The 13,931-nt window shown below is 44.9% G+C and overlaps 1 protein-coding gene and 1 pseudogene across 3 annotated transcripts in view; one reads left to right on the forward strand and one right to left on the reverse strand.

Moving 5' to 3' along the window:
• Nucleotides 1-793: 793 nt before the first annotated feature.
• Nucleotides 794-957, reverse strand: LOC149453216 (U2 spliceosomal RNA; annotated as a pseudogene).
• A 2,061-nt stretch (nt 958-3,018) lies between these two features.
• Nucleotides 3,019-13,931, forward strand: part of LOC149453217 (uncharacterized) — a 36,784-nt gene continuing 25,871 nt past the window's right edge. The window contains exons 1-9 of one of the 3 annotated variants that reach the window (XR_016314672.1): nt 3,019-3,072; nt 4,115-4,320; nt 4,437-4,642; nt 4,734-4,943; nt 5,033-5,192; nt 5,309-5,508; nt 5,598-5,730; nt 9,735-11,533; nt 12,034-12,383. Coding sequence is in view for 2 of the 3 variants with exons in the window: in XM_089688220.1 (XP_089544346.1) it covers nt 4,287-4,320; nt 4,437-4,642; nt 4,734-4,943; nt 5,033-5,192; nt 5,309-5,406; nt 5,598-5,730; nt 9,735-11,434 (2,541 nt within the window). In the remaining variant the exon portion in view is untranslated. Of the gene's footprint in view, nt 3,073-4,114; nt 4,321-4,436; nt 4,643-4,733; nt 4,944-5,032; nt 5,193-5,308; nt 5,509-5,597; nt 5,731-9,734; nt 12,384-13,931 lie in introns of those variants that run through there. The other 2 variants (XM_089688220.1, XM_089688219.1) reach the window with 2 other exon arrangements.

Raw genomic sequence — 13,931 nt, forward strand, 5'->3', positions numbered from 1 at the left:
AACGTGATCGTGTACTCATGACAACATGTTGGCAATGTCCAACAGGTTAATACATTGAGCTGAACCTCCCATCTCTTAAATGGTATTAGATGTGTTTGACCTGATCATGTCCTCATGACCCCATGATGGCATTGTCGATCAGGTCATTGCATGAAACTGAACCTCCAACCTCATAAATGGTATTAGATCACTTTAACCTGATCATGTCCTCATGACACCATGTTGGAAATATCCACCAGGTCAACGTGTGGATCTGAACCTCCCACCTCATAAATGGTATTAAATGATTTCAACCTGATCACGTCTTTATGACACCATGTTGGTCAATGCATTGAGCTGAACCTCCCATCTCCTAAATAGTATTAAATGTGTTTGACCTGATCATGTCCTCATGACACCATGTTGGCAATGTCGATCAGATCATTGCATGAAACTGAACCTCCAACCTCATAAATTGCATTAGATAAGTTTGACCTGATCATGTCCTCATGACACCATGATGGAAATGTCCAACAGGTCAATGCATTGAGCTGAACCTCCAACCTCATAAATGATATTAAATGAGTTTGACCTGATCGTGTCCTCATGACTCCATGTTGGCATTGTAGATCAGGTCATTGCATGAAACTGAATCTCCAACCTCATAAATGGTATTAGATCACTTTGACCAGATCATGTCCTCATGATATCATGTTGAAAATATCCACCAGGTCAATGTATGGAGCTGAACCTCCCACTTAATAAATGGTATTCAATGATTTCAACCTGATCAAGTCCTCATGACACCATGTTGGCAATGTCCACCAGATCAATGTTTGGAGCGGAGAAAACAAGTCATTCTTCCATCCCCCTATTCTAAAAAAACATGTAATATTTGGTCCTCAGATAAGGGAAGCATCAGATATTAAACTGATAAGAACAGATACTCCACTTGGCCTTAGCCAAACGTCTATTTTTTCCCCTATGACTGGAGGAGTTTTTGTTTCCGTTGGATGGGGATGCTGTTGGGTGCACAGCGAAGGACCTACTCAGAAATCTGAGCTTGTTAAAAACAATTTATATTTTGACCTTTATTTAGCTGAACTCTTTAAACTGAATAGGAATTATTTGTTTTTGCTCTTTACACCGCTCCACTGGAAATGATGGCAAATGTGGCCACAAGTACAGGTGAAACTCAAAAACTTAGAATATGGTGCAAAAGTTCATTTATTTTAGTAATGCAACTTAAAAGGTGAAACTAATATATGAGATAGACTCATTACATGCAAAGCAAGATAGTTCAAGCCGTGATTTGTCATCATTGTGATGATTATGACTTACAGCTCATGAAAACCCCAAATCCACAATCTCAGAAAATGAGAATATTGTGAAAAGGTGCAATATTCTCGGCTCAAAGTGTCCCACTCTAATCAGCTAATTAAGCCATAACACCTGCAAAGGGTTCCTGAGCCTTTAAATGGTCTCTCAGTCTGGTTCAGTAGGAATCACAATCATGGGAAAGACTGCTGACCTGACACCATCATTGACACCCTCAATAAGGACGGAAAGCCTCAAAAGGTAATTGCAAAAGAAGTTGGATGTTCCCAAAGTGCTGTATCAAAGCACATTAATAGAAAGTTATATGGAAGTGAAAAGTGTGGAAGAAAAAGGTGAACAAGCAACAGGGATGACCGCAGCCTGGAGAGAATTGTCAGGAAAAGGCCATTCAAAAGTGTTGGGGACTTTCACAAGGAGTGGACTGAGGCTGGAGTCAGTGCATCAAGAGCCACCGCACACAGAGTGATCCTGGTCATGGGCTTCAAATGTCGTATTCCTCTTGTCAAGCCGCCCCTGAACAACAAACAACGTCAGGAGCATCTTACCTGGGCTAAAGAAAAACAGACCTGGTCTGTTGCTCAGTGGTCCAAAGTCTTTTTTTCTGATGAGGGCAACTTTTGCATCTCATTTGGAAACCAAGGACCCTGAGTATGGAGGAAGAATGGAGAGGCACACACTGCAAGATGCTTGAAGTCCAGTGTGAAGTTTCCACAGTCTGTATTGATTTGGGGAGCCATGTCATCTGCTGGTGTTGGTCCACTGTGCTTCATTAAGTCCAGGGTTAGCGCAGCCATCCACCAGGAGATTTTGGAGCACTTCATGCTTCCTTCCACAGACGAGCTTTATGGGGATGCTGACTTCATTTTCCAGCAGGACTTGGCACCTGCCCACACTGCCAAAAGCACCAAAACCTGGTTCAATGACCGTGGGATTACTGTGCTTGATTGACCAGCAAACGTGCCTGATCTGAACCCCATAGAGAATCTATGGGGTATTGCCAAGAGAAAGATGAGAGACATGAGACCGAACAATGCAGAAGAGCTGAAGGCCGCTATTGAAGCATCCTGGTCTTCCATAACACCTCAGCAGTGCCACAGGCTGATAGCTTCCATGCCACGCTGCATTGAGGCAGTAATTGCTGCAAAAGGGGCCCAAACCAAGTACTGAGTACATATGCAGCTTCTACTTTTCAGAGGTCCGATATTGTTCTATGTACAATCCTTGTTTTATTGATTGCATGTAATATTCTCATTTTCTGAGATTGTGGATTTGGGGTTTTCATGAGCTGTAAGCCATAATCATCACAATGATGACAAATCACGGCTTGAACTATCTTGCTTTGCATGTAATGAGTCTATCTCATATATTAGTTTATTAGTTTCACCTTTTAAGTTGCATTACTGAAATAAATGAACTTTTGCACCATATTCTAATTTTACCTGTAACTGAACCCTTCAATCCAATTGGTCCTGATTTATTCCTATGAAAAAAATGCATCCAGATATGAACTCATTTATGATAATTAGCTCCCTGAATAAAAGAGCCCAGAGCGCAGCGTAGTGCGAGGAGAGATCAGGTATTACCCGATGCGCAAAGCCTGCAGTTCCTCTCTTCACCACAGGGGGTGCTCTCAGACAGAAAGTGATGTTAGGTACAGGCACGAAGTGATGTCAGAGTATAAATAGGAAGTTCCGGGTGAGAGGCGAGTTGGGAGGAAGTAGAGAGGAGACATTGCTGGAACTGGCAGCAGAGGAGGTAATGAGATCTGATTTTATATTTACACCCACTAACCCCGCCGTCATGCCTGTCCTCTTTCTCCATCATCATGTCCATCCTCTTCCTCCACAGTCTCGTCCGTCCTCTTCCTCCACCGTCATGTCCATCCTCTTCCTACACCGTCGCGTCCGTCCTCTTCCTCCATTGTCGCGTCCGTCCTCTTCCTCCACCGTCGCGTCCGTCCTCTTCCTCCACCGTCGCGTCCGTCCTCCTTCTTCCATCGTCGCGTCCATCCTCCTTCCTCCACCGTCACGTCCGCTTACACTCTAATGTCCCCTCCCCCACAGTCCCATCAGTCTCTGTACCAGAGGAGCTGACACTCTAATGTCCCCTCCCCCACAGTCACATCAGTCTCTGTACCAGAGGAGCTGACACTCTAATGTCCCCTCCCTCCACAGTCACATCAGTCTCTGTACCAGAGGAGCTTACACTCTAATCTCCCCTCCCCCACAGTCACACACTATTATTATTATACATTTATATAGCTCTGACATATACCGCAGCACTGTACAGAGATCACTGAGTTAGGATTCGGTGCCTGATTGTCAGTATTGTTCACTGAACCTGCCTCAAACCAAACCCAGCTATGTTTGACTTATGAATAATAGCAACCAATCACCATGTTATGAAGGAAATGAGCTGTAAGATTAATTTATAAGGGCAGAACAAGGTAAAAAAGAAAGAGCAGTTCTCCCTGGAGATTATTTACCTGTTCACCAGAGAGGTGAGGAGGATTCTGGGAGGTCAGATGACATCGCTCTCACCTCTATTAATAAAACACAGACCTGACCGGAGAGGTGAGGAGGATTCTGGGAGGTCACATGACATCACTCTCATCTCTATTAATAAAACACAGACCTGATCGGAGAGGTGAGGAGGATTCTGGGAGGTCACATGACATCACTCTCATCTCTATTAATAAAACACAGACCTGACCGGAGAGGTGAGGAGGATTCTGAGAGGTCACATGACATCACTGAGGAGGATACATAAAATGAATACAACTGTCTATTTTTCATAGGATTATAAAGTAGTGAAGAAGACATCTGATAGGTAGCCATTCTTTGGGTTACCCAACATCTCAGCGTCTCGACCTCAATTTCTGACCAAGTACCAAAGGGTACCAACAAGATCACTGACCTGCTGTGGAGTGGGAGTATTTAGAAGGACACAAGGATCTCTACAAGGACGTCATGATGGACAATCAGCCGCCCCTCACATCACCGGGTAAGAGGAGACTTTATTGTAAAGGAGAGAGCAGTACGGAGGCTCCACCTAGATCCCCCATCATCTGATAAACACATAGAACCAATGGATTCAGTCAGTGTGTGTGTTTCCTACAGATGGATCCAGTCATGGGAACCCACCAGAGAGATTTCCCCGTCTTCTGTATTCCGGAGATTCCACACAGGAAGGTCACACTGTCCCTCACCATCATCAGGTAGATGGATCCAGTCATGGGAACCCACCAGAGAGATGTCCCCGTCCTCTTTATTCCCGGGATTCCACACAGGAAGATCAAACCATCCCCCCCCATCATCAAATGGAAGTATGCCTAACATTTGTTAAACAGTTGTTACATTTTGATGTGTGTGTCAGCTAGTTTGCAAACATTAATGTTCCTTTACTACTCTTTTCAGACTGGTGACCTGAAGAATTTACATATTCTTGTTAAAGAAGAGATAAAAGAGGAGTATGATGATGGTGGCGCTATGGACGAGTTTAGAGAGGGAGATAAAGATGTTATGATGGAGCCACCCAATAATAGAAACCCACCAGAGCGAGGTCCCCGTCCTCTGTATTCCCGGGATTCTATACAGGAACATCATGAGATCCCTCACCATCATCAGGTAGATGACAATGAAGAGAAACCTTAACAATTTTTTAAATTAGATGTTTTATTTTAATGTAATGATTGATGCTATTTTTGTGGGATTAGGGTGAAGGCCTGATTGATATAAAAGTTAAAGCAGAAGAAGAAGAAGAAGAGATGTATGTGATGGGTGATCAGTCCATGGAGGAAGGTGAAATGATGGTGCCAAATAAAGAGGAGGAATCTTTTCACGTCATGGACAATCAGCCACCCCTCACATCACCGGGTAAGAGGAGACTTTATTGTAAAGGAGAGAGCAGTACGGAGGATCCACCTAGATCCCCCATCATCTGATAAACACATAGAAACAATGGATTCAGTCAGTGTGTGTGTTTGCTACAGATGGATCCAGTCATGGGAACCCACCAGAGAGATGTCCCCGTCCTCTGTATTCCCGGGATTCCACACAGGAAGATCACACCATCCCTCACCATCATCAGGTAGATGGATCCAGTCATAGGAACCCACCAGAGAGATGTCCCCGTCCTCTGTATTCCCGGGATTCCACACAGGAAGATCACACCATCTCTCACCATCATCAGGTAGGTGGAGCATTTAAAACTTGAGACACCCGAATCTTTATTTAATCAAAAAAATTTTTTGTCTATATTGATTAGTTTTGTGGTTTTAGTGTGAAGAACTGAAAGTTGAGGTTAAAAAGGAAGAAGAGGAAACATATGTGGGGATTGATCAACAGCTTACTGAAGAAGATGGAATAATAGTGACTATTAAAGAGGAGGAATCATCCCTAGATATAAGCCCAGGTGAGTAATCAACACTACAGGAAGAAACCTAATATTTTATTTCTACTAGAGGAAAGTATGTTCATAATCAAGATACAGAGAAGGTCTGCTGATTCTCCATCAGGCAAGATCAGTCAGGATTATAATTGGTACACCAGCACTGTAGGTACATTTACAACTGGCATATCATATATAGTAATGGAATCTGGATTTGTGTCATAGAGTAATTTCTAACCCTTGACAGAGAAAGTAGTTTTGTTTCATCAGCACAAAGAACATCCTTAACCCCTTCACGCCGACGTAACACAAATATACGGCCTCACGGACCTGGGCTTTTTTCCGTGGGGCCGCATATTTGCGTACCTGTCTTTGTGTTGGGAGCGCGCCCCTCAGCGCGCTCCCAGCACTGAGACCGCGGTGTCACTGAGAGCACCAGGTCCCGTTCTAACGATCGGGACCCGGGACTCCCGGTCCCGGGTCACATGATCGCTGTGATAGCCTCTGATTGGCTATCACAGTGATCAGTCACTGTGCAGCCCAGCCCCCTTGTTTTTTTTCTCTCTCTCTCTATGAATGGAGAAGAGAGATACATTGTATCTCTCGAACTCCTGTCAGAGAGAAGAAAAAAAAAGTTTGTAAAAAAAAAAAAGATAAATAAATATTAAAAAAATAAAAGAAAAAATAAAAAAAAATACCTAGATCAAGGTTTGATCTAGTTCAGTGCCAGGGTTAGTGTTTAGGTCAGGGTCAAGGTCAAAGGTCAAGATTTAAAAAAAAATTGGTATCAGTGCCAGTTAGTGTTAATGTCAGTGTCAGTTAGTGTTAGTGTGTTTTAGGTAAAAAAAAAAAAAAAAAGACAAAAACAAAATGCGCACTGTGGTTTCTGGGCTGTACTACGGGTACAAACAACAAATAACATACACATATATGGTATCGCTGCGATCGCCAAGAGCTGGAGAATTTATTTTGGGTTGCTCTTTGGTGGTAGGTTATGTTCATAACAAGAAACACATAGCTAAATAAAAAAAAAGGATTTTTTTTACTATTTTGGGCCAGTTTTCCTTTGATAATAAAAAAAAAATCAGGAGATATCCATTACCATTTACCACCAAATGAAAGCCCAATTTGTCCTGAAAAAAATCAAGGTATAATCCACCTGGATGTGCAAAGTAGTTGTGATGATATGTACGGTTTTGCTATTACATGTCAACGGTGCAGAATTGTGCTTAGGCCTTTAGATTTGTTTTACCCTTAGGCGTGAAGGGGTTAAAACAAACAGGATGAAATAATACCCTTTGTAATAATGTCATGATTCCAAAAGATGAGGAGATGTTGTACACCATAAGAAAGTTGGTGGGAACTTCAGTTGGTGGGAACATATTGAGGAATGGAGATGGACCTTTCATATGGTGTCCAGTATCTCCTCCTCATTTGTTGGGAGCATGACGTTATATTGAGGAATGGAGATGGATCTTTCATATGGTGTCCAGTATCTCCTCCTTATTTGTTGGGAACATGATGCTATATTGAGGAATGGAGATGGACCTTTCATATGGTGTCCAGTATCTCCTCCTCATTTGTTGGGAGCATGACGTTATATTAAGGAACGGAGATGGACCTTTCATATGGTGTCCAGTATCTCCTCCTCATTTGTTGGGAACATGACGTTATATTGAGGAATGGAGATGGACCTTTCATATGGTGTACAGTATCTCGTCATCTTTTGAAATCATGACATTATTACATTCGTTGGGAACGTTGACTTTTTGAAGGCCTTGATCCGTAACCTCAAAGACCTTTCATACTGGTGTACAGTATCTCCTCCTCATTTGTTGGGAACATGACATTATATTGAGGAATGGAGATTGATGTATTACCAACAAATGAGGTGGAGAAACTGGACACCAAAGGAAAGGACCAGCTCCATTCCTCAATATAACGTCATGTTCCCAACAAATGAGGAGACACTGGACACCATATGAAAGGTCCATCTCCATTCCTCAATATAACGTCATGTTCCCAACAAATGAGGAGACACTGGACACCATATGAAAGGTCCAGCTCCATTCCTCAATATAACGTCATGTTCCCAACAAATGAGGAGGAGATACTGGACACCATATGAAAGGTCCATCTCCATTCCTCAATATAACGTCATGTTCCCAACAAATGAGGAGGAGATACTGGACACCATATGAAAGGTCCATCTCCATTCCTCAATATAACGTCATGTTCCCGACAAATGAGGAGATACTGGACACCATATGAAAGGTCCATCTCCGTTCCTCAATATAACGTCATGTCCCCAACAAATGAGGAAATACTGGATACCATATGAAAGGTCCATCTTTATTCCTCAAGATGACATCATGGGTCCTCAAACTACGGCCCGCTGGCCACATGCGGCTGCCGAGGCCATTTATCCGGCCTGCCGGCAGGGGCATGTTTTCCGTGAGGAAGGGACACTAAGTACAGGGCAGGCAGGGGGCTGCTGTACCTTACCCGGCTCCGGTCCCAGTCCAACGACGATCCAGTCCAGGAAGTGCTGCTCCTTCATTCACTCCGGCCACTCCCTCACTCCTGCCGCTCGGCTCCGCCTCCTCACCGGTGATTGGGCGCCAGAACTGTAGCTCAGGAAAGGCACACAGGCAGCCAATCACCTGCGAGGAGGCGGAGCCGAGCGGCCCCGAGAACATCGAGTGAGGGAGAGGCCAGAGTGAAGAAGGACAGCTGACAGGTAAGTGTGCCATACTGATGGTGCTGCTGCAACCAGGCATGCTGGCTGCAGCAGCACCATGCTGGAACAGGGGTCAGCAAGTTAAGTGTCATTGGTGTCAGTGGGAGGAATAGTGCCCCATCATTGGTGTCACTGATACTAATGATGGGGCATTATTACTCCCACTGACACCAATGTTGGGATACTATCCCCTTCCCCCACTGACACCAATGACGGGGCACTATTCCCCCCCCCCACACACTGACACCAACGATGGGGTACTATTCCTCCCCCCACGAACACCAACAATGGGGCACTATTCCTCCCCCCACTGACACTAATGATGGGGCACTATTCCTCCCACTGACACCAACGATGGGATGCGATTCTTCCCACTGACACCAATGATGGGGCACTATTCTTCCCACTGACACCAATGATAGGGCACGTTTCTTCCCACTGACACCAATGATGGGGCACGTTTCTTCCCACTGACACCAAAGATGGGGCACTATTCCTCCCACTGACACTAATGATGGGGCACGATTCTTAGCCACTGACACCAATGATGGGGCATTATTCCTCCCACTGACACCAATGATGGGGCACTATTTCGCTCCATAAGACACACTTGGGGGGAAATGCCTGTGTGTCTTATGGAGTGGCCGGCCCAGAATTCCCGCCGCCGTTGTATGTCCGCAGTCTCTGGTCATCTCCTGTACTGTGTCCGCATTTGTTCATAGTTTTTTTTTTTTTTAAACTATAGTCCGGCCCTTCCAACGGTCTGAGGGACAGTGAACTGGCCCCCTGTTTAAAAAGTTTGAGGACTATTATATTATATTATATTCCTCAATTATATTGAGGAATGGAGATGGACTACACCATATGAAAAGTCCATCCCCATTCCTCAAAATCACGTCATGTTCCCAACAAATGAGGAGGAGATACTGGACACCATATGGAAGGTCCATCTCCATTCCTCAATATAACGTCATGTTCCCAACAAATGAGGAGGAGATACTGGACACCATATGAAAGGTCTTTGGGGTTATGGATCAAGGCCTTCAAAAAGTCAAGGTTCCCAACGAATGAAGTGAAGATACAGTACACCATATGAAAAGCCCATCTCCACTCCTCATTGTCCATCACTGTATCATTAGTTTGTCTCTGATGTTTATTCTTTGGTGTTATGATTATACTATAACCCAGTGAAATCAGTCACTTTCTTGATCAGCAGACATTACCCACAAATGCCCAACATGATTTAATAAACATGCCTTAAACAGTAAATACAGATTTTTTTCCTCAGATGAACATGATGTCCAGAACATTTCGGAGTTCCATCCCAACACTGAGCGGACTCTGGATATACACCACGGAGCGCACACAGTGGAGTGTCTGTTTTCCTGTTCTGAATGCAGGAAATGTTTTCGGTCAAGAAAGGACCTCATGGTACATCAAAGATGCCACAGCAAAGAACAGACGGTTGACAGCGGTGAGCTTCCCTATTCATGTTCCGAGTGCAAGAAATCTTTTAGAAGAAATTGTGAACTTCGTAAACATCAGAGAGCTCACGTGAGAAAGTGGCCCTGCTCAGAATGCGAGAAGACCTTCTTTACGAAACTAGAACTCTGTAACCACCAGAGAGTCCACACCGGCGGGGAGACCTTTTCATGTTCCGAGTGCGGGAAATACTTCAAGTCCAAATCCCGCCTTTATACGCACGATAAACAATGCCATCAAGCAAAGCAGACGTCGGTCTATTCGTGTTCCGAATGCGGGAGATCTTTTGGAAGAAAAAGCGACCTTTATACCCATCGAAAATCTCACATAGTGAAGTGGTCCTGTCCAGAGTGTGAGAAATCCTTCACGACGAAAAGGGATCTTGTCACACACCAGAGAACTCATACTAGTGAGGGAAACTTTTCCTGTTCTCAGTGCGGGAAGTGTTTCGGAAGCAAACACGGACTTACCGCACATCGAAAGGCTCACATGAGCAACTGGTCTTGCTCAGAATGCGATAAAACCTTCGTAACAAAATTGCAGCTCGTCAAACACCGGATCGTTCACACCGGCGAGAAGCCCTTTTCGTGTTCCAAGTGCAGCAAAAGTTTCTTCTGTAAACAAAGCCTCAGGAATCACGTGCAGATCGCTCACGAGAAGCAGTATTCCTGTCCGGAGTGCGGGAGATGTTTCCCTTATCGAAAATCTCTTCTTGACCACCAGAGCACTCATATGGGTGATCCTCCTTACCCATGCCCCAAGTGCGAAAAGTTGTTCGATTCAAAATCTGAATTCGCGTTGCATCAGGCTATCCACAGCGGCGCGACATTTTCATGCCCTGAGTGCGGCAAATCGTTTCTTCGTAAATCACAACTCGTTATACACCAGAGGAATCATACCGGCGAGAAGCCGTTTACTTGTCCCGAGTGCGGAAAAGGTTTCACATACAAAGCCCTCCTCAGATCCCATATGAAGACCCACACCGGTGAGCCGTTACTTTCCTGTCCAGACTGCGGGAAAAAAATACGCGGGAAAAAATGTCTCATCATCCACCAGAGAATCCACACGGGCGAGCGTCCTTTTTCATGTCTCGAGTGCGGCAAGTCGTTCAAGGCCAAATTTACGCTCACGTCACACAAAAAGATACACCTCGGAGAGAGGAGGTTTACCTGTTCAGAGTGCGGGAAATCCTTTTTGAGAAAATTGCAACTTGTAACACACCAGAGGACTCACACTGGCGAGAGGCCTTTCCCTTGTTCCGTGTGCGGGAAAAGCTTTGCTCAAAAAGGGACCCTCGATTCCCATTATAAACTCCATATCGGAGAGAAGAGGTTTTCTTGTTCGGAGTGCGGGAAATCGTTCTTGAAAAAATCGCAACTCGTCTCACACCAGAGGAAGCACACCGGCGAGAGACCGTTCTTGTGTTCCGTGTGCGGGAAAAGTTTCACTCTAAAATGGAGCCTCCAAACCCATTATAAACTCCACGCTGGAGAGAAGCCATTTTGATGTTCGGAGTGAGGGGAAACGTCGGAAACAAAAATTGGAGCTTGCTAGGCAATGGAGAAATCACGCGGGCAAGCGGCCTTTTTTAGAGTGTGGAAAAAGGTAAACGCGGAAAGAGGTTCTGAATGTCAGAGGGTGCGGGGACATCGAAGGTGCGGGGACATCAAAGGTGGGAACATATTAATGGTATTGGCTTTTAGGATGTATTGTAGTCTTGTGTGATGAGGACGTAAAGCGTGTACAAACACCACCAGCACCAGACCAATGGTGGTAGAGTTCAAAAATTGCTTGAATTGGTCATATAACCCCCAAGGTGTTTTGGGGGGGCCCACACGCTCCCCCTTTTTTTTAAGCTTACGGAAAACAGAATTTGATTCAGAAACCGATTTGTTGCAGAAATTTTTCTGGCACAATCGAGAGCTATGTTTATGCGTTGAGTGCCGAAAAAATTCTACATCAATCCTATTGGGGATATTTGTGTACGGAATGGGACGAGAAGTCACATAGGAGGGAAGCCATGTTTATGTTCTTGGAGAAGGAGGATATTTATTTGCTGTCCATAAGGGAACTCACATTGGGAGATTTTTGCATTCTACACATAGGAAAATCTATTTCAACCAGTTGTACGCCAAAGAACTGAAGGGTGATGGGCTGTTTTGGAGTACGGGCAACCCTTGAAGGCCTCGGCTTGACTTTGAAGGCCTCGGCTTGACTTTGAAGACCTTGGCTTGACCTTGAAGACCTCGGCTTGACCTTGAAGACCTCGGCTTGACCTTGAAGACCTCGGCTTGACCTTGAAGACCTCGGCTTGACTTTGAAGACCTCAGCTTGACTTATATCTCCAAAACCATACAGAAGCACATCTACGTGAATATTTAACAACCATTGGAAGAGTCTTTATTATTTTCCTGTATAAATTGTATTAATATTATTAAAAGTTGCTATTACTGTACATTTGTGTCCAGATTTTTATTGAAGAATCCAGATCTACCTCTTGAAGAATCTAGATCTACCTCATCAACAAATCCAGATCTACCTCTTGAACAATCCAGATCTACCTCATCAACAGAGTGCCCTTCATCCAGGGCACAACCTCCCACCGCATAAACATTGTCAGATGAAATTTGACCCAACCATGTTCATGCATCACCCCATGCAGAGCCGGGACAAGGAGTGGGCAGGAGGGGCCTCTGCCCTGGGTACTGTAATATCATGTGAGGTGGGGTGGGGGAGGTTGTCTTGGGAAGAAGAATTTGGGGGATGGCAGTGGGTATTAAATATTCTAGGAGGGGAAATTTGGGAGGGGGGTGCTAGGAGTGGTGATTTGGGGGAATTTATGTTGGGGGGGGGGAGTTGGGGGAAGAGGATTTGGTGGGTTTCTGCTAGAAGAGGTCATATGGCAGGGAGGACAGGGGATTTGTGCTAAGAGGGGGGGGGATTTGTTCTAGTATGGATGATTTGGGAGTATTTATGCTAGGAGAGAAAATCTTTTTTTTTTGGGGGGGGGGGTTTACTGGGAGGGGGGGGGGCTTTGGAGTGAGAGGAGGGGAAATTTGAGGGGTAGAGGATTTGTGCTATGAGGGGTGATTTGGGGGAGGGGGGTCAAAGATTTCTGGTGAGAGTGGGGATTTTAGCAGGGGGGTGGATTTGAACTGAGAGGACGGGGAATTTATGCTTAGGGGGTAGGCATGCAGATGAGTGCTCAATTTTTTTTTTTTGAGGGGGGAGGGGAGTTTTGCTAAAACATAATGCTCATACATGTTGTGGGGGGGGCAGTTTGGCATGTTCTCCCTGGGCTCTGAATGACCTTGTCCTGGCACTGACCCCCATACTGGTAGTGTGCACTAAGTTCACGTAAACTTTTTTTTATCTGGTTCTGCAAAACTAAGCTAGTGCATGGCATGGACAAAGAAAACTCTTCTTCCCTTCCCCCATTCTAAAAATCCATTTAATATACGGCCCTCAGATATCTTCCCGATTTTCTATCCTTTCTCTTTTTGCAGCAGCAACGCTATGAACTTCAGCACCATAAAACTTCTGTCAGCCTTCTTCTCTAGCTGAGCCAATACATACAATCAAGGCTGGAAACGCACACAGTTTAATTGCAGAAAATGACTAATAGTTTTTGAGACCAAGTAGGGAATATGGGGGGGGGGGTTCCAGTAAGTGTCTGCTCTGGGCTTCAACAAAATGGTGGCCTTCAGCAAGAAGAAACAGGAGCAACTCTTGTTAGGAAGCTTGTAAGCAGCTGCAGGTATTCTTCCCACCTGTAGATGGCAGTATGCTATTGCTACAGGAGTCTGATGAGGGAAAATTGTCCCGCTATGGCAGGGGTGGGCAACTGTGGCCCTCCAGCTGTTGTAGAACTACAAGTCCCATGAGGCATTGCAAAACTGACAGTTACAAGCATGACTCCCAAAGGCAGAGGCATGATGGGACTTGTAGTTCACCAACAACTGGAGGGCCACAGTTGCCCACCCCTGCACTATGGACTCCATTA

This window comes from Staurois parvus, unplaced genomic scaffold (genome assembly GCF_062004578.1).
Source record: "Staurois parvus isolate SC_StPar_1 unplaced genomic scaffold, SC_StPar_1.0 ptg000449l, whole genome shotgun sequence".
Classification (NCBI taxonomy): Eukaryota; Metazoa; Chordata; class Amphibia; order Anura; family Ranidae; genus Staurois; species Staurois parvus.